This window comes from Gopherus evgoodei, chromosome 10 (assembly GCF_007399415.2).
Source record: "Gopherus evgoodei ecotype Sinaloan lineage chromosome 10, rGopEvg1_v1.p, whole genome shotgun sequence".
Taxonomy (NCBI): Eukaryota; Metazoa; Chordata; order Testudines; family Testudinidae; genus Gopherus; species Gopherus evgoodei.
The window spans coordinates 62,588,723-62,608,404 of record NC_044331.1 but is presented as its reverse complement, the minus strand read 5'-3'; the positions used below and the strand labels follow the sequence as shown (position 1 = coordinate 62,608,404).

General features: G+C 42.2%; 1 protein-coding gene across 1 annotated transcript in view; it reads left to right on the top strand.

Moving 5' to 3' along the window:
* Positions 1-19,682, top strand: part of TEKT5 (tektin 5) — a 55,832-nt gene that overhangs the window by 6,848 nt on the left and 29,302 nt on the right. The window contains exons 4-5 of the mRNA XM_030579089.1: positions 4,743-4,886; positions 12,615-12,837. Coding sequence (XP_030434949.1) covers positions 4,743-4,886; positions 12,615-12,837 — 367 coding nt within the window. The remainder of the gene's footprint in view (positions 1-4,742; positions 4,887-12,614; positions 12,838-19,682) is intronic.

The following is a 19,682-nucleotide window of genomic DNA, read 5'->3' as shown; positions in this document are numbered from 1 at the left end:
GAAGTCAAAAGGCCGGGTGTCCCCCGCTGTGGAAGAAGCAAAAGGAAGAGAAGTTATTACAAAGGTTCCATGTGGCTAAGAGAACAAAAATGGAGCCACATATCCTCTCCTTGTGGGCAGGATGAGCAGTAACACCAGAGAGGCAGGTTGTGGCTTTCCACCCACCCAAAACGTGACTAGCTTTAGGTCAATCTGACTCCAAAATCTGCAGGGTTGGGAGAGCTGAACACTTTACTTGTCTTTCCATTCTGCCTCCCACCCATAGCAACATAGCTGGCTCAGGTGTTCCCGTTGCAAATCTCCTACCTTTTCCTCTCCAAGACAGGAGGATAGAAACTTCAAAAGCTAGTTTGTCACACCAGCTACAGGACTTCGCTACAGATGCATAATGCATAAAACAGCCAATCTTTATCTCTATCCTTTCTAGCCATCCACCCATCAGCAAAATGATGATTTTTAAATGTATTGAGCTGTCCAGATGGAAATACCAGAGGTTAAGTGGTGGGGCAGGGATGGTCCTCATGGATCAGTAAGTGGTTAAAAGACAACAAACAAAATGTAGGAATAAATGGTCAGTTTAACAGTGGAGACAGGTAAATAACAGGGTCCCTCAATGATCTGTACTGGACCCTTACTGTTCAACATATTCATAAATGATCTGGAAAAAAACAGTGAACAGTGAGGTGGCAAAGTTTGCAGATGATACAAAATTATTCAAGACAGGGGGAGGGATAGCTCAGTGGTTTGAGCATTAGCCTGCTAAACCTAGGGTTGTGAGTTCAATCCTTAAGGGGGCCATTTAGGAATATGGGGCAAAAATCTGTTGGATGATTTCATTGGGAATTGGTCCTGCTTTGAGCAGGGGGTTAGACTAGATGATCTCCTGAGGTCCCTTCCAACCCTGATAGTCTATGATTCTAAGTCCAAGCAGATGGCAAAGAATCTCAAAAAACTGGGTGACTGGGCAACAAAATGGCAGCTGAAATTCAATGTTGATAAATGCAAAATAATGCACATTGGAAAACACCCTAACTATATATATATACACAAAATGATGGGTTCTAAATTAGTCGTTGCCATTCAAGAAAGAGATCTTGGTGTGATTGTGGAAAGTTCTCTGAAAACATCCACTCACTGTGCAGCAGCAGACAAAAAAGCTAGCAGAATGTTAGGAACCATTAGGAAAGGGATAGCTAATAAGACAGAAAATATCATAGTGCCACTGTATAAAGCCAGGGTAAACCCATACCTTGAATATTGTGTGCCATCCTGGACACATCATCTCAATAAAAATATTATGGCAGAGCACCAGCTTTGCCTTGGGAGGGGGGGCATCCTGCGCATCTAGGCAGTTAGGGTTTACCTCAGAGGTTTGCTGTGGCCCTCAATGTAGCCTCTCTCCCCTCCTAGAGGCAAGGGTTACAGCTTACTGAGTCACCTTCATCATCGGCCAATCAATGGGTTTGGCATAAGAACGCTCTTTAGTCCCTGTTTTCCTTCTCAGGGAGCATTTGCATGTGTGTAGGAAGAGTTTGGGGGGAAACTCAGGCCCTCCCTCTTCTTTGGGTTCCAGCCCAGGGACCATAATTGACAGCAGAAACAGGTAGTTTTCCTATACTATCAGAGCTATAGCCTTCCCTGGGCTACTTCCCCAAACGGTCCTTCGTAGGTACCTGACCACACTTGTTCTCCTGAGTCTTTTACTGCACACTTTCTTTCTCCCAGTCTTCCCCCAGCACACCTTCCTACTCTCAGCTCCTACCAGCTGGCCTCTATCAAGGGGCTTCCTTTTAAACTAGTCCCAGCTGGTTCTAAATGGGCTTCAAGTGATCTGATTAGCCTGTTTCTTTTGATTGCTTCTAATCAGTTCTTAATTGGTTCCAGGTGTCTTAGGAGTCTGCCTGACTCAATTGTTTCTAGTGTCTTCCTGACTGCTCTGGGGCAGCGCCTGCCCTGGTCACTCAGGGAACAGAAAACTATTCATCCAACGTACAGTGTGTTTTCCTTCTACCAGACTCCTGCACCCAACCGGTCTGGGTCTGTCATATATCTCTCCCCGCTGCTCAACATCAAGAGGTTGGGCAGCTTGGGACACCACACAGTGCACACGTGACAAACCATCAGCATTGCAATGGCAGCTGCCTGCTCTATGTTGCATGTGAAACTGGACAAGTTGGAGAGACAAGAACCACCTGGTTACCCTGGAGTTCTTCTCCTTGTTTTGCTGCAGCTATTGAAGAGGGGCATGGTCAGTTACAAGGACAAATCTATGCCCGAGCAGGCAGTAATGTAATGCTTCCATGGCGATCTGCTCAAACGGAACTTCAATGATCGACAGAAGTACCGGAGGGACTCTTAGATGTAGATGACGGCTGTGCAATTGATATTTGGACAGGAGGTGCAGTACTGCTGGACAGTCTCATGTACCCCCAAGCCAGGAGCACCTGCACAAGAGTTGTGCCTGGGTTTTCTCTGCCCCCACATCCTCCAAAAAGGTGACTGTGGGCAAGGTTTAATATTGCCCTCTGGTGTTTCCAGGGTACTAGGAGCTGGTGTACCTCTTGCTCCTGCACACGCACAACCAGGTACAGAAGGTCCTTCTTGATTATGAAGTAAGGCCTGGGCACTCAAGTTTTTCCCTGCTATGGGTACTCCATCTATCTTGGCCACCTCCTTCCTGGTGCTCTCATACCCTGTTGAGTCCTCCACCTGGTCCCATCCGAAAGTTGCCCTCCCGGGACTTATCAGCTGGAACTCTGAGGGATCTTATTCCACTCTCTCAGCCGGCTCTGTAGGGGGTGGGGTGTGTGTGTGTGTTGGAACCAGTTTCTGAACCTTCCTGCATTTCGGGGTCCTTTCTTTTAGTAGCCTGTGTCTGCCCACCTACACAGGCAGCCCTTTGTCCTTATAGCAGGATTTGGGTACCCAACGCCTAGGCAGCCCTTTTTTTCCTTTTGGTCTTCAGCCTCCCCCAGGGGCGAGGAATAGTTCCTGGGATACTTCCACCAACATTGAGGGAGAACATTCTGCTGTGGAGGTCTCCCTCAGTTCGGGAGCTCCTCTTTCTCTGACCCCTCCAGTGGGAGCAAGTTTCCAAACCCAAGAAAACCTCTTCCGATGAGCATGGGACAGGGAGGTGTGGGACCACCCCTACTTTCACCTGAGTGACATTTCCCTGAACTTCTAACTTTACTGGTACAATGGGGTAGTAGCGAACAGTCCTATGGACACATGTTACCATTGTACATTCAGCTTGTGTTAACAGGCTGCACTTTACTAGTTTACCTGAGATCAGGGTAATAGCACTCCTGGAATCTACGAGCGCTATGATTTCTACCTCATCCACTTTTACTGGCCTTGTATATTTGTGTGGGGTGACTGTGACCCCCACAAGGTTGAAGAGGGAGCATGGCCACTCCAGTCCTCGAGATTACACTGCATGGGCTCTTCGAGGTTAGGGCACTGGGCTGCTATGTGACCCAGCTTCCCACAACTGTAACACCTATAATTACTTCTCCTAGGTTAGGAGGTTTAGCCTTGTGGTTTCCCCCCACCCAATCCATTCCCATCCTCCTGGATTCCCATCTGGTCTTTAGCCTCCCTCTTCTTCCACGTAAGGGTCCCCAGGTGTCTGGTCACCTGAACCCCTGGTGTTGGTGTTGGTCACCTGCCTCGTATGGGGCCTTCCCTAGGTAGATAGGTCAATTCCCTGGCTGTTAATTGTCTCTCTACCAGCACGATTGTTTTATCATAGGTGAATGGGTTGTGCTGGCCTACGCACACATGCAGGTCTGGCGATAGTCTCTGCATAAATTGGTCTATGACCAACGTCTCCAAAATATTTTCCGAGCTACATGCCTAAGGCCATAGTCACTTTCGAGCAAGGTGCATCAGATCAAACACCTGGGACCTTGGTGGCTTGCTCTCCTGATACTTCCAATCATGGAAATTCTGGGCCTGTACAGCTGCCATCACCCCTGACTGTTCATCTTAGAAAAGAGATGAATAAGGGGGGATATGATGGAGGTCTATAAAATCATGAATGGTGTGGAGAAAGTGAATAAGGAAGTGTTATTTACCCCTTCACATAACACAACAACCCAAGGTCACCCAATGAAAATAGTAGGCAGCAGATTTAACATAACAAACATAAGGAAGTACTTCACACAATGCACAGTTAACCTGTGGAACTCATTGCTAGGGGATGTTGTGAAGGTCAAAGGTATAACTGGCTTCAAAAAAGTAAGTTCATGGAGGAAAGGCCCATCAGTGGCTATTAGCCAAGCTGGTCAGGGATGCAACCCTGTGTTCTTTCTGGGTGTCCCTAAGCCTCTGACTTCCAGGAGCTGAGACTCAATGACAGGGGATGGATCACTTAATAATTGTTCTGTTCTGTTCATTCCCTCTGAAGCACCTGGCATTGGCCACTGTTGGAAGACAGGATACTGGGCTAGACTGACCATTGGTCTGATCCAGTAAGGCCTTTCTTATGTTCTTATGGAGGAGAGAATATGCCATAGCTACCGCTTCCCTAAACATGCTCTCTAACCCAATTGTCAGTGCAAAAAGCTCATGCTGTCCATACCACCCAGCAGAAGCCAATGGACTGTAGGATCAGATGGGCGGAAGACAGGCTATACAGGACTGAAATGAAAGGAACCAGTTAATCTGTAAGCAATGCCAAAGTAAATGTGCTGATTAAAGATGGATTATATTTTAATGTAAGAACTTGTTCTTTGCAGTATCAACAGAGATGCACAGCACGCACTAGAGAGAGATCTTTCTGACAAAAACTCAGCACATTTTATTGATGAGAAGTGTTATAATCTGAGGAACACATCGGACAGCATCAGCTTCTATCATGGAGTGGAAAAAATAGATGGAACGTAAGTATGAATAATTATTGTACTTTCTATCCCTTATATGACATTCCTCCATATCTGTGGGGCAGATTCCTATGCATGCCTTAATGTGCATCAGGGTCTCACCTCTTCTTTAAGAAAAAAAAAATGGCCTTTTCCTTAAGATTGCACATTTTGCCATTAGACCCTCCATTACCTTCAGTTACTCCTTGCTTTTTATTTATTCCTTCAGAAGCTTCAGGGATTGTCTACACTACAACAAAATACAGGCAGCTGGCCTGTGTCAGCTGACTCGGTCTCATGGGGCTCAGGATGCAGTACAATTAAATTACAGTGTAGATGTTTGGACTCAGACTGGTGCCTGGGCTCTGGGACCCCTCAAGGGGGGAGGGTCTGCACTGTAGCACTTCAGTGCAGACACTACCTAGACTGATGGGAGGGTTTCCTTGTTGGTGTAGTTAATCCACCTCCCTGAGAAATGGTAGCTAGGTCAATGGAAGAGTTCTTCTGTTGACCTAGCGCTGTCTACACTGGGGATTAGGTAAGCTTACCCACACCACTTAGAGGTGTGGATTTTTTACACGCCTGAGCAACGTTGCTGGGTTGACCTAACTTTGTAGTGTTGACCACACCTAGGACTGGATCTATCTCCCTCTGGAGCTTATCAACACCCTTCATTCATCTGGCAGAGGGGAGATTAAATATTTACCAAGAATAGGCCACACCACCAGGTTTTGCTGGCAAGGCTCCTTTGAAAGCAGAGGCGGCCCAATGAGAAGCTGAATCCTTTTTACCTTCAACCCTGTCTCCACATATTTGAAACTCTTTGTTTCTTTTTAAAGAAAGTTATTTGAACAAGTAATTGTCATGAAAGTCCGGTCAACATTATTCATGGAGATGTGTGAGAAGTTGGTCATCTCTGGTGCCTGTACATAACTTAGCCTGTAGCGAGCTTTATCTTCCAGCTAGAATGCTCCTTTAAAGCTATGGGATCCTTCGCAGGGATTCATGCAGATTTTCCCCCACTGTTTGATTCATAAATATTTGCACCCTTCAATTAAAACAAACAAACGAAAATCAAAGTAAAATTTTGCTGTAACTGCAAAGTGTGATGTGATTTGGGTCAAAACCATGCAAACACACACCAAGCTTTGTACTACACGACATTTCCATAAAATATCCCAGGGTTACTTGAGAATTAGGTCTATGGGCTTGTCAAAATTTTTTAAACCTTTTCATTACACTGGTAACATTGAAAAAGTTTGGCATAGCACTACCTTTACTGTCAGGATTTAGATTTTCAAAAGCTAATAAAAAAACAAACAAACCCTAGCACTAGTCAGTTAATGAGAAAACTACTGATGAGAATCTTTCCTGAGGGTAGCCTTAGATGTAATCGAGAGACCTACATTTGGCTTAAAAATGACAGGAATAAAATAACTTCATGCAACAGAGGGCAGTGTTTGTTGTGATAAAGGCATGTTAGTTGCCTGGTAGAGATCAATTTGCAATGCAACATTACTTGTGGTTCTGAGTCTACTTCATACATACAAATGATAGATAGCACTACCTGCTGATGTCTGCTCATGGAGGAAGAAACAAGGTGAGTGAGATAATATCTTGCACTGGACCAACTTCTGTTGGTGAGAGAGTCCATTTATTTAAATAGTCCTTTTTATAAGGCATCACACTTACTACCGAAATGCAGGCATCTCTGGGCTGGAACTTGGCAATCACTCCACTGGCTCTAGCAACATCATACATGCTAGGAACTGGAAGCGAATAAGAATATTCTAGCTAACTGAGGTAAAAACAGTCTAATGGGTAAGTTTTATACTCTTAAAAGCAGCAAAGAGTCCTATGGCACCTTATAGACTAACAGACGTATTGGAGCATGAGCTTTCGTGGGTGAATACCCACTTCGTCGGATGCATGTAGTGGAAATTTCCAGAGGCAGGTGTGTATATATATGCAAGCAAGAATCAGGCTGGAGATAATGAGGTTAGTTCAATCAGGGAGGATGAGGCCCTTTTCTAGCAGTTGAGGTGTGAACACCATTGATGACATCTTCATTATCTAGACCCACGGGAAGGAGACTCTGGAAAAATTCCACCATGATTTCAACAGCTTCCACCCCACCATCAACCTCAGCCTGGACCAATCTACACGGGAGGTCCACTTCCTAGACACCACGGTGCAAATAAGTGATGGTCACGTTAACACCACCCTATACTGAAAACCCACCAACTGCTATGCCTACTTTCATGCCTCCAGCTTCCATCCCAGACACACCACACGATCCATTGTCTACAGCCAAGCACTGAGGTACAACCGCATTTGCTCCAACCCCTCAGGCAGAGACCAACACCTATAAAATCTTCACCAAGCATTCTCAAAACTATGATAACCGCACAAGGAAATAAGGAAACAGATCAACAGAGCCAGACATGTACCCAGAAGCTTCCAACTGCAAGACAAGCCCAGGAAAGAAACCAACAGAACTCCACTGGCCATCACATATAGTCCCCAGCTAAAACCCCTCCAACACATCATCAGGGATCTACAACCCATCCCGGACAATGATCTCTCACTTTCACAGACCTTAGGTGGCAGGCCAGTCCTCGCTCACAGACAACCTGCCAACCTGAAGCATATTTTCACCAGTAACTACACACCACACCATAGTAACTCTAACTCAGGAACCAATCCATGCAACAAACCTCGATGCCAACTCTGCCCACATATCTACACCAGCAACACCATCACAGGACCTAACCAGATCAGCCACACCATCACTGGTTCAGTCACCTGCACGTCCACCAATGTAATATATGCCATCCTATGTCAGCAATGCCCCTCTGCTATGTATATCGGCCAAACTGGACAGTCCCTACGTAAAAGGATAAATGGACACAAATCAGATATTAGGAATGGCAATATACAAAAACCTGTGGGAGAACACTTCAATCTCCCTGGACACACTATAGCAGATTTAAAGAGAGCCATCCTGCAGCAAAAAAACTTCAGGACCAGACTTCAAAGAGAAACTGCTGAGCTTCAGTTCATCTGCAAATTTGACCCCATCGGCTCAGGATTAAATAAAGACTGTGAATGGCTAGCCAACTGCAAAAGCAGTTTCTCCTCCATTAGTGTTCACACCTCAACTGCTAGAAGAGGGCCTCATCCTCCCTTATTGAACTAACCTCATTATCTCCAGCCTGATTCTTGCTTGCATATATATATACCTGCCTCTGGAAATTTCCATTACATGCATCCGATGAAGTGGGTATTCACCCACGAAAGCTCATGCTGCAATACGTCTGTTAGTCTATAAGGTGCCACAGGACTCTTTGCTGCTTTTACAGATCCAGACTAACACGGCTACCCCTCTGATACTTTTATACTCTTGTTCCTATATAGCCATTTTCCTCTTATGCCCCCTTGTTATCCACAGCAATACCATTTTCCATTAACATGTGATTGAAATCACATCAGGTTCAAGCATATCTGTTCCATTCAGGAGCATAGCAGGTGTGTTCTACATGGACCTTTCAACACAGTCTACCAGACAAATTATAGGCTGGGGAAATAGTGTTATCAAGCAATTAAGATATTCAGTCAAGAATGAGACCTTCTAGGCAAGTTGGTTTTATGATAATTCCATCAGAGCACAAAAGAGGAGAAAGTGCACAGAGGTGATCCAGATCGGTAGCTGCAGACAGGGTTGACTCAAACAAGCATGGTGTTTAACCTATAAATTCACGCATCTAGCATGCTGATTTATCCAAGATACTGTGATGTCACATTGCGTGACAGAAGCTTTTCAGGACAACTGCCTAAATGAAGGTGTGGCATTTGGGTGGTTTAGTTTTCAGTGACAAGAGCTGCCAGGTCCCCTGGCTTTGTACATTTATTATTTCAGATCTGAGAGAGAAACCCCAAGGAACACCATAACATATCCATTGAGAAAACAAAAATTGACAGGATAATCTCTCCTTCCCCACCCCACCTTCAGCTGTTAACATTTAGCCCTAGTTTTCAGCTAATACATTAAAGAAAAAATATAAGATTGGAACTCTAGTAATAGTAAATAGTCCTTTAAGTGGTTAGATTCAAACATGTCTTTAGAGGGAAGCTTGGGCTAGAGGAAGGCAGATCTGAACTCAAACAGAAGCTTGACTTGGCACTTCAGTTTAGTCATGAAAATCTTCGTTCGTTTTTGTAAAATTTGTTCATTTTTGTGTGATGGAGACAACATCACGTAGGCTCCACAGTGCATTACATATATGGCTTAAACTAATTCAAAGGAAGGCAGTGGTGTAGTTCCCCTTTGTAGGGTGTATCCTCTGTAATGCTGCCACATCCAGGCTAGCTTTCCGTGTTTACCTTTCCATAATAGCCTTTAACTTTTGCAGTTGCACTCTTAGTAGTTAGCAGGATGAGCTGTAACTGTGCAGCCACGTTAGCTCTTCAACTTTCAGCTTTTTGCCTTGTGGGTGACTTATTTTCCTTGTTGGATTATCTTTAATTAAGCTAACTGTGGTTTTCCACAAAAGGATCTAGCTGCCTCATTCCAATCACCCTGTAACTGCAAAGGATTCTTAACAATTTTCATTTGAATCATTGTCATATTTCAGGAGAAGCCAGAGGAAGGAGGTGCGACTAATCCCCTTGCTGAGAAGCTAATGCTGAAAACACATGGGAGGAGAAAAATAATGGTGTGGGAGAGAGAACTGGTTGACGTGGCTCCTAACACACATTTACAATGGGGGTAGAGGGAGGTCACAATCCAAATGAAGGGGAGAGCCTGCTGAAAATCCACATCTGCAGGGTATAGGAGGTTTGGATACTAAAAGTCAACCTATAATCTTGTTCTGACTTCTCCCTCACACACCTATGGTTTTTGGTGGGAAGCCATGCCAGTATCTAGGCACATCATCTGGACACAACCTCCCACCAATTCTAAATACACATGTTTGCAGCTATATCTGCTCAGAGAAACTCAGCTGGAACTGTATTCTGTTGGATTATGTGGTTCTGACAACATATAAACACTTTGTGAATGCCGGTCAATTTAACCATAATTTAATTTCTGAAGAAAACCTGGAGAAAAAGAATTCCAACAACGTTGAAATCTCCTATATTGACATGTCAGAATTAAACATTTCAGTCTTTCATTTTAAAATATTTCACTTCACATTTTAAAATTTTGTATTATATTATAATCAATACAAAATAAAAATGAATGAAACATTTTAATAGTTTTGAAAAGAGGTTTTGATCAACCTGAAAGTAATTTTCATGGGGAATTTTCCTTCATGGAGAATTTTGAAATTTTCAGGTTTTGTACCTATTTGGAACTACATCAAATTTCAAAATCTCATTTCCTTTCTGAGGAGAGAACTTCTGTCCTCCACACAGCTCTATTTGCAACACACAGAGCTTGGGAAGGACTCAGACTGCAAATTTAGATCCAGATCCACACACACTCAGTTTAATATGTCTGAATCTGGGATTTTGGTTCACACTGTGAAGATGCAAACTAGCTGTGAAGTTTTGACATGAAACCAAACCTCCCTAAAGTTTGGGCATGTATAGTATACTGCAAAAGGAATGTTAATGGATGCCTGAACTTTGGCTCTAAGCAGCCCCATCTACACTTCCACTCAATCTATTTACCATTTTTTCTCTGGCAGTCACTGTATTATCCAAGTGCCTCACAAATATTGCCAAATTTTTCCTCAGCACCCTTGTGAGTTAGGCAAGTGGTGCTCTCAAATTGGGCTTGTCAGCCAGACGTGGATTCGCCAGGCACCTAAGCAGAAGTTTTATGTGTACATATACCATGATGTAGTTTGGATTGAGGGTTGCCAATGTTATCCCCATTTTACATATGGGGAATTGAGGCCTGGGGGAATTAAGTGAGTTGCCCAAGACCACACAGAAAGTCTGAGGCAGAGATGGGAATTGGATCCAGTTCTGAATCCCAGTTTAGGGCCTTAAGCACAATACCCTTGTTCTTCCTCCAACTCCAGTCTGGGTATAGCAATTGCAGACTAGCACAGGCATTGGAAGCATGTAGGGTGCCCTACAGCAGGGGTTCTCAAACTGGGGGTCAGGACCCCTCGGGGGGGTCGCAAGATTATTACATAGGGGGGTCGCGAGCTGTCAATTTCCACCCCAAACTCTGCTTTGCCTCCAGCATTTATAATGGTGTTAAATAAACAAAAAATGTTTTTAATTTATAAGTGGGGGTTCGCACTCAGAGGCTTGCTATGTGAAAGGGGTCACCAGTACAAAAGTTTGAGAACCACTGCCCTACAGGAAGACAACTGTACAATCATTCACTTCTCTGTCCTTTCCAACAACTCATCAATGCCCCTGAATCATATGTTAAGCTGAGTCAGGTAAGGCCTGGCTCCTGCATCCAAACATGACCTAGAATCCATTGCACTAGTTGCAGCAGTGCTTCAGAGGTGGTGCTGCACTAGTCAGCACAAGGACTCAGGGACCTGAGGTAAGAGATCAGAAACACTGTTCAAGAGGGGGATAAGTCAGCAGAAACTCCATGACTGGAGAAGAAGTTGGCGGCTACCCTATTGTTGCATAACCAGTGCTATTCCAGGAGCAAAGTCTCTTAGATGTGGTGCCTTGGGAAGGGGAGGGCCTACCTCACCTATGCATCCCATCAACTCCTCCTACAGGCATCCAAAAAAGACTGAAATATAAAAGGTCACAGAACCAGTTGTTTCACTAAAATGTAGTCTTCAAATCTGTCCCTCCTAAAATAATTACCAAGGGAGGAAAAGACCCTATACTTTGTTACTATTCTGAGATACTTTAATGGCATGTTGGGTGGGGGAAACAAAGATCCTTTGTGTTAGACAAAATGTGCCAAGTGCCAACTCAGATACACCAGGCATGAACTCAGATCACTCTATACACTTGTTAAAGAGCGGGATAGGCATATAATGTTGACATACATGCCTGATGTTGAAAAATTGTAATTTTGTGCTTAAGTATACGGAGGAAATTATGTAAGAACAGGTCATTCTTTAAAAAGTAAAACAAAAACAAACTTAGCCGGGTAATGATGCCAAGTGCAATGAGACCTTAGGTTGCCTGTCTCACAAGTGTTGGCTGGAAAAAGAAGATTTGTCTGTGAGATTAATGTAAATCACTTAATTTCCTGAAAGTTGGATAAATTTTCCATTCCTCCTCCTCCTCCTGCTGCCTGAGCTAGCTTAACATCCTTCTTTCCCTTTATTCTGACCTGTTTCAAATTGTACATCTCTGCTGGTGCACTCAATGAGTATATCTCCTTTGTATGTCAGCCATTTTCATACACATTTATACTTTCGCAAGACAATTCATCTCTAAAGCTTGTCCTTTGGTGCTAAGGTACATCAGACAATGGATAATTGTCATTGGCTTGAGAATCTTAAAAAAAAAAAGCACAGCCGTTTTGTAACTGATATCTACTACAAAATCCAAGAAAGCTATAGGAACACTGTAAAAGCAGTAGGTCTTCTGAAAGTTTGTTCAAAGTTGAAAACATTTTCTGTTCCTCCTGCACAAACTGGTTTTGAGGTGGAACAGTAAGATAATGGAATACCCCCCTCCTCCAACTGTTAGTTCATGGATTTAAGTGTTTAATTCATTTGTGCTTTGCAGTTGTGGTAATTGAATGCAAGCTTCATTTTGGCTGAGGACTTCATTCTTTTCCTCTCAGTTCAAATTGTTTTCCTCCAGAATTTCAGTTCCTGAGACATGGGCAAAGTTCAGTGATGACAATATTAGGCACTCTCAGAATGCACGGGCCAACTCCATCAAGCTCTGTGAAGAAACAGAAAACACACTGGAGAATGTATCTGAGGAAATGTGGAAGCAATTTACTGATACCAACTTGGCCTTTACCAATCGCATTGCTGAAACAGCTGATACAAAGAACAAACTACAAACACACCTGGCTAAGGTAAGAAAATGACAGCAGAAGTAATAGGTATGATTCAGGACAGAAAGAACCAGAGTTTTCACCGGTGAGTTAAATAATCAACTAAAAGCACCTTTGTTGGCACATTACCAAATAGCTTTACTAATGTTCTCCAAATGGGATCACAAGTTGCATTTAGAGCCAGAAGAAGAGCTGTTAGCATAGCAGCAAAATAAGAGTTTACTGCACCGCAAAGCCATAATGCAAAACGTGCTTCAGGAGGTGCACTATGATGCTGCTTGAAGCTGGAATGTCAGAGGAAGGAGGAGGAGTAAGAAGGTGACTTAAGCACTGCCTCTTTTTGCTAATTGACATTAATTAAAAAACACAAGCAAATACAAGGTATTTTAGGACCTTAAGGATTTCAAGGCCTTGGCAGGGTACATTTTTTGAATGGCTTTTGTTTGGTTTATCTTTTCCTTTGTTCTTTGTTAATGGTGCATTAACCTTGGAGACAAATCAAATAGAAAGTACTAAAAATCCTACAAACTGCAGCATGCCTCAATTTTGGAAGAAGGGGAAGATTTTAATACACTTCTACCTCGATATAACACGACCCGATCAATATAACATGAATTAGGATATAACATTGTAAAGCAGTGCCCTGGGGAGAGGGGGAGGCTGCACACTCTGGTGGATCAAAGCAAATTCAATATAACGCGGTTTCACCTATAACAAGGTAAGATTTTTTGCCTCCTGAGGACAGTGTTATATTGAGATGAGGTGTATTGTATGTTTATTTAAAGCAATAAGGGGAAAGTCCACACAGAACATTTATTTTAACTTAAGTATTTTTTAATTTTAATTAAGAATTTTCATTTATCTAGTTCAGGGAAAACTGAGAAGTCTGTACAGGCAAAACCAGTGCCCATGTGGGCTTTTTAACTTTGTAGATTTCTTTCATTTTCTACCTGGTACTAGTAGAACAGATGGAAGAAGATTATGGATGACAGACCAAGGTTAGCCCACTAACCACATACTTTCCTTATCCCAAAGATCTTTCTGCACCCATAATTCCCATTGCTTGGTGGCCTGTGTAATGACTGTGAGATCAACCCATTTTTATTTTCTTCTGCAAGTCAAGTCACCCTTGACTTGCAGAAGCTCCCCCAAGGCCTTTGTGCTATCTCATTTAGCTCCAGACTCTCACAGCTCTTGCATTGACCTGAATTATTTAATCCTTCACTCTTTCATTAATAATTTAGCACCCAAAGTGAATAATTTAAGTAAGCAATAAATCCTCATTAAAAGAGACTTCTTCTTGAATTTTTGCAAAAGAAAAAAATGATGATGTAATAGCTAGCAGAGAAGTTTCATTTGTCTGTGCAGGAATCTTTTTCTGTTGCTTTGTTGACAACAATAACAAAATCTGCATTATTGTTTAAGGTCAAGCTTTCAAGGGGCCTAAAGGGGTTTGTAAATTGTAGCTGCAAAAACACAAATTTGCAGCACATATGCCAAACAAACTGGGTAGAGACTTTCCTCAATTTCCTCACCCAAATCAGAAGCCAGCTTGAGGCCTTTCTAGGAGAATAAAAATATTACATTTCTCTTGCTTGAAGACTGCCTTCTCATTTAATAGGATTATAAAATGCCACTGTAGTATTCAGCGATTCATGCTCAAAGTTGCTTCATCCCCTTTGATATAAATATCTCCCACATCCTTAACCTAAGTTACAGCTTGGGTATGCTCAAGAAAAACAGTCTACTGTTCTTTGGTGAATCAGACAATCTGACTTTTCAAACATACATTATATCTCTCTTCTTCACACTTATGCAAACCCTGGATGGTATTTAAATAGCCAGTTTTGTATTTAAATTCCACCTTTGTTAGCTTTGCAGTAATTCTTTCACTGAAGTTTAAGAAGAGACTCGACAGTATTAGTTGATTAGCTAAAACATGTAGAACAAAGTCAACAAGAGATATTCCCTCTGTACCGATAGATACATGTTGACTGGAATCTCGTTAAATTCTCTAGACTCACTGGGATCCTTTCATCAGACTTCAGTTAGACTAGCTAGGTTCTCCATGAAAAGCCTCTTTCTCTTACAAAGACGACAAGTTTGCTTCAACGTGCATTTGGAAACACTAGGGCTTTTCCTGCCATCTGGTTTGCCTGAAATTGTATAAATTATTAGTATTAAAGTAGAGTAAAGAGTATCCATAGGAGTATAAAGTGCCATGTATGGTATCAGCAATCTGAACAGGAAATATGTCCCATGGTGATAGGGATATTATCAAATAATCTCCTACATTTGGAATATACTTGAAACATTCAGTACAGTCTAGATGAAAAACTTAACATTGAAGTGCTTTTCTAAAATCAAGTTTAGCTGCGATGTGTCCCTGTAACAGTACAGTTCTTTTCAGTAACTTGCTATATGAAATGGGAAGAAAGTAATATTCAGTTTACATAAGGAAGTTATTATTTTGTATGTTCCATGTTGGTAAGCAAAGTCTGCAGAGCTCCTTTAGAAAACTGCAGTTTTCTCTCTCTTTAAAGAATCCCTCTGGTGTAAGTACTGCATTACCAGGAGTTGGTGAGATATAGTGCTAATAATTAGCGCTTACATAGCACCAATAGATTAGTCATCCCATAATCTCCCAGGTTGCTGAAGGTAATTACAATAGAATACAAGAGAAAAGTACAACATGTGCTTTGAATATATCAAAGAAAACTGGTAGTTGGTGCCAGGTGTGGGTTCAAGGTTATGTTTCTGTTTTTCTTTAGCTTGACATTTTCATATGCTTATTTTGTTAAGCCACTCACAGTTTCAGTGTATCTTTCCAATTTGTCATTACATATTTCAGGACAACACACCAGAGCTTCAGAGAGTCTCTGGCCTAGTGGTAATTCACTGCACTGCCATTTAAGAACTCTAGCTTCGATACCTGACCCTAGTGTGCTGCTCCAAAGACAGCACTTATGGAAAGAGAGAGTGCCTGGGTCACTCAACAAATCCTTTGGTAAAGATGGTTGATAGAATTTGATGGGGATTCCGTCCATGCTCTATGTCCTTAAGGATGGTGGCTTTGACAATATCTCCAGAGTGTGGGCGTGGATGTAAGGAGGAGGGAAAGTGAGAGCCGGGATAAAAAAAGAACTACCTGCTGAACAGTTTGGTATATTTTAGCAGCAGCTAAGGCTAGCAGACGGCTTAGAGTTCACGCCCCTTCTCCTGAACCCAAAGAATTTGTCATAGAACAATGACGTAAGAACTGGACCCAGGGGGTGCCAGTCATTTGACAAGCTAACAAAGGGGGGCAGGCACTAAGCAACAGCTGCCAAAACCTATGAATGACCAAGCTTCTTCATTGCCTTTGTTGTGCCTTTGGTCTATGACTCTTCTGAAAAGCAGTTATTCATGATTCTGTTTAAATCTACAAGTCATTAGACAATGGGTCGCAAAGACCCTTTTCAGTTTGTTTCTGTATTCATTTCTCAAGAAATGAATACAACCGTTAATCCCTTTGCTTGTGTGCCAAATTATTTCCCCAGCTAAGCAGGCTACTATTATGAAATGGGGAGGAGAGTGTTCTTTGAAAAGGTTTGCTGTCTTGGAACCAGTGAGAGTTATTTATTTAATGAGGCTTGGAACCCATTTCTGAATCCCAAATATTTTTCGACTTTGCAAAGTGTCAGAATCTCTTCCAGACAAACACAACCAATCTCTCAGTGTTTTTTTTATAATTACTACCTTGACAGAGGAAATGACCAAAAATTATCTGAAAGGGCCAATACCATGGGTGTGAGGATGATAATTCATGCAGTTGGTCTTCTGATGCATTGTTGCATTTGTGTTCTGTTTCGTATCACTTGTGTAAAAAAAAAAAAAAAAAAAGTCAGTCAGTGAAAATTCAGACCCATAAAGAACTTTAATCTCTCAACCCCTGGTTCAATGGGTGTGTTTTAAACATACAGTTCTGGATGAATAGCTTATATCTTACTCTGTGAACTTAATGTAATGCCTCAGAAAACTTACTTGGTTTCCTTTGGAATTAGGCTTGTAAAAACTGATCTAATTAGACGTATAAAACCTTGGATCAATGCATTCCACTGGCATAGGGCTGTCTGTAATTGATACTGTAGTGGTGACTATGTTGTGTGCTGTGGTTAGTACATACAGTGTCTGCCTTCAAAATGTTTCTACTGATCTGTAAGCTTTTACTTGTTTGATATTCCTTAAATAATGGGGAATGCCAGTTGAACTGATATTCTCAGACGTCTTCATTTCCAGTGTCAGAGATTCTGTGTGATGTTTAGTTCCTGACTCACCCCGAGCAACCTGCAATGTCAGTGGCTAGAGCATGGCAGGTATGCTTAAGGTCACAAGACTGAGTCTGGAGTCTCATACCTCCCTTGGCCAGGTACAGAGTCTCTCTGACAGGAGAACTTGAAGAGGAGAACGAGAGGGCCAATTCTTTTACAATGGAAGTAGGCTGGTAAATTCCTTAACAGGTTATTTTAAGATGTAAAGAAACCAGAATATGCAATAAAAACTCCACTCCCCCCACCCCCCATGTCACAACGATTGCTTTTCTGCATACAAAAGCCAGGGCTGACATTAGGGGATTTTGTTGCCCAGTCACTCAGGTTTGTGAGATCCCCCAGTAATCTTTGCAGTTAGCTTTGGACTTAACTATCTTGAATAATTTTGGTCATTTGCAAACTTTGCCACTTCACTATTCCTTCCCTTTTCCAGATCATTAATGAGTATGTTAAACAGCACAGGTCCCTATACAGATACTTGGGAGACCCCAATGTTTACCTTTCTCCATTGTGAAAACTGACCATTTATTCCTGCTCTTTGTTTCCTGCCTATTAACTGGTTACTGATAGATGAGAGGACCTTCCCTGTTATCCCATGGCTACTATTTCCTTAAGAGCCTTTGGTGAGGGACGTTGTCAAAGGCTTTCCAAAAATCCAATTACATTATATCACCTGGATTGCCCTTGTCCACATGCTTGTTGACTCGCTCAAAGAATTCTAATAGATTGGTGAGGTACGACTTCCCATTACAAAGGCCATGTTGACTCTTCCCCTACAAATTGTGTTCATCTATGTGTCTGATAATTCTGTTCTTTACTATAGTTTTTACCAATTTTCCTGGTACTGAAGTTAGGCTTACCAGCCTGTAATTGCCATGATCACCTCTGGGGCCCTTTTAAAAAACTGGCATTACATTAGCTACCTTTCAGTCATATGGTACAGAAGCTTGTTTCAATGATAAGTTACATACCTCAGTTAGGAGTTCTGCAGTTTGGGTGAATACCATCTGGTCCTGGTGACTTATTACCGTTTAATTCACGATTTTTTTCTAAACCCTCTTCTACTGACACACCAATGTGGGGCAGTAATGCAGATCTGTCCAAGTTAATAGCAGTTCTGCTATTGAACTCAGCAGCTGCAGACTGAGCCTACTGATTCCTTACAAAAGAATACTGAGTTTGTGTTTTTAAAATACAAAGTGTGGAGACAAACTGGGCTCCTCTAGGATTCTGTTTAGCTTCCTTGTTTTCAAATATCCTTTTCTACAAAGACCAGACCTGTGCACACTATTGTAAAGGAGACCTCATTTACTCTAGTTCCTTACATGCTAAAGATACATTTAGTGTATCTATGCAATGAAGATTTTTTCCTCCAGTTTTTCTTATGTCAAGTGCAGCACCAAAAGTTTTGCCAGGAATTTGCCCAACAATGACAACGTCTCCAACTCTGGCATCCATAAGGTAACGAACTACACAAGACTCAGGGTAATGACTATACAGTAACCCATCTGTATATGAAAGAATTTGGCCTCCTACCAGCACTGCTGGTGTGTTACCAGGCATGCCAGTCTCTTATCAAAGATGAGTGCTCTGTACAATCTGTTCCCTATTAGGAAGTGAGAAAATGATCATGTCGAACAATTAAAAGATGGCCAATCAAACTGCACTCCTTTTCCCATTGGACTTTTGTCATCGTCAACCCAGGTAGGATCACATCATGGGAGCATAGCTACTAGCCCTCTTCATTCAGATGTAGCTCAGTTAAACTCAGCTGTTCCTAACAGACTTCACAAAGTTTATCTTAAATCAACTTCAAAACCCTTAAGGTTGGAACATCAAGGTATGCATCTAAGAACTTATTATTGTGAGTTTTGGAAAACAGATTTCGTGGATTTGATAAGGCACAAAGGGGCAAAAAACCAACCAAATCTACTGGCACAGCCCTTGCCTCTTTGCTGCATTACTTTAGAAACTGAAAGGGCTTGATCCTGCTGAACTAGTCATCAGACACCACACAGGATGAAGATAATGCAGGCTGTATCATTTTACTGAATATATCAATTGTTCCACCACATTTTTTGACTGTAAAAACTGAACTAATTTGCATTCAGTCAGGAGAACAAGAGAGAAATTTGCAGACATTTTGTCTTAGCAAAGATCAGCTTTGTACTTTTCCTTTATGCTGTTGGAGACTTGGTTATTTGTCTGAACTCTAAAAATGGTCAGTATCCAAATTCAGAGCAAACATCCAAGCCAGTGGGAGGGAAGTCTTATAAGAACACTTGTAGGTGGTCAGTAAGTCTGCTTTCATTCTTACATTTCTGTCCAGCTGCTGTTTCCTGTTACCCTTACTTCACCTGGGACTCTCCCTCATCACTAACTTACTCTGGAAGTGAGCCATAGGTTTCCACCCATGGGATTTTCAGTGGGTGCTAACTAGCTGCTCCTTCCCAGTACTTCTTTTGGGGAAGCTGCCAGGTGAGGCTAACACACCCATAGTCCAACAGGAGTCTTTCAGGAGCTGATTTGCATGAGGAAATAGTACAGACTCACTAA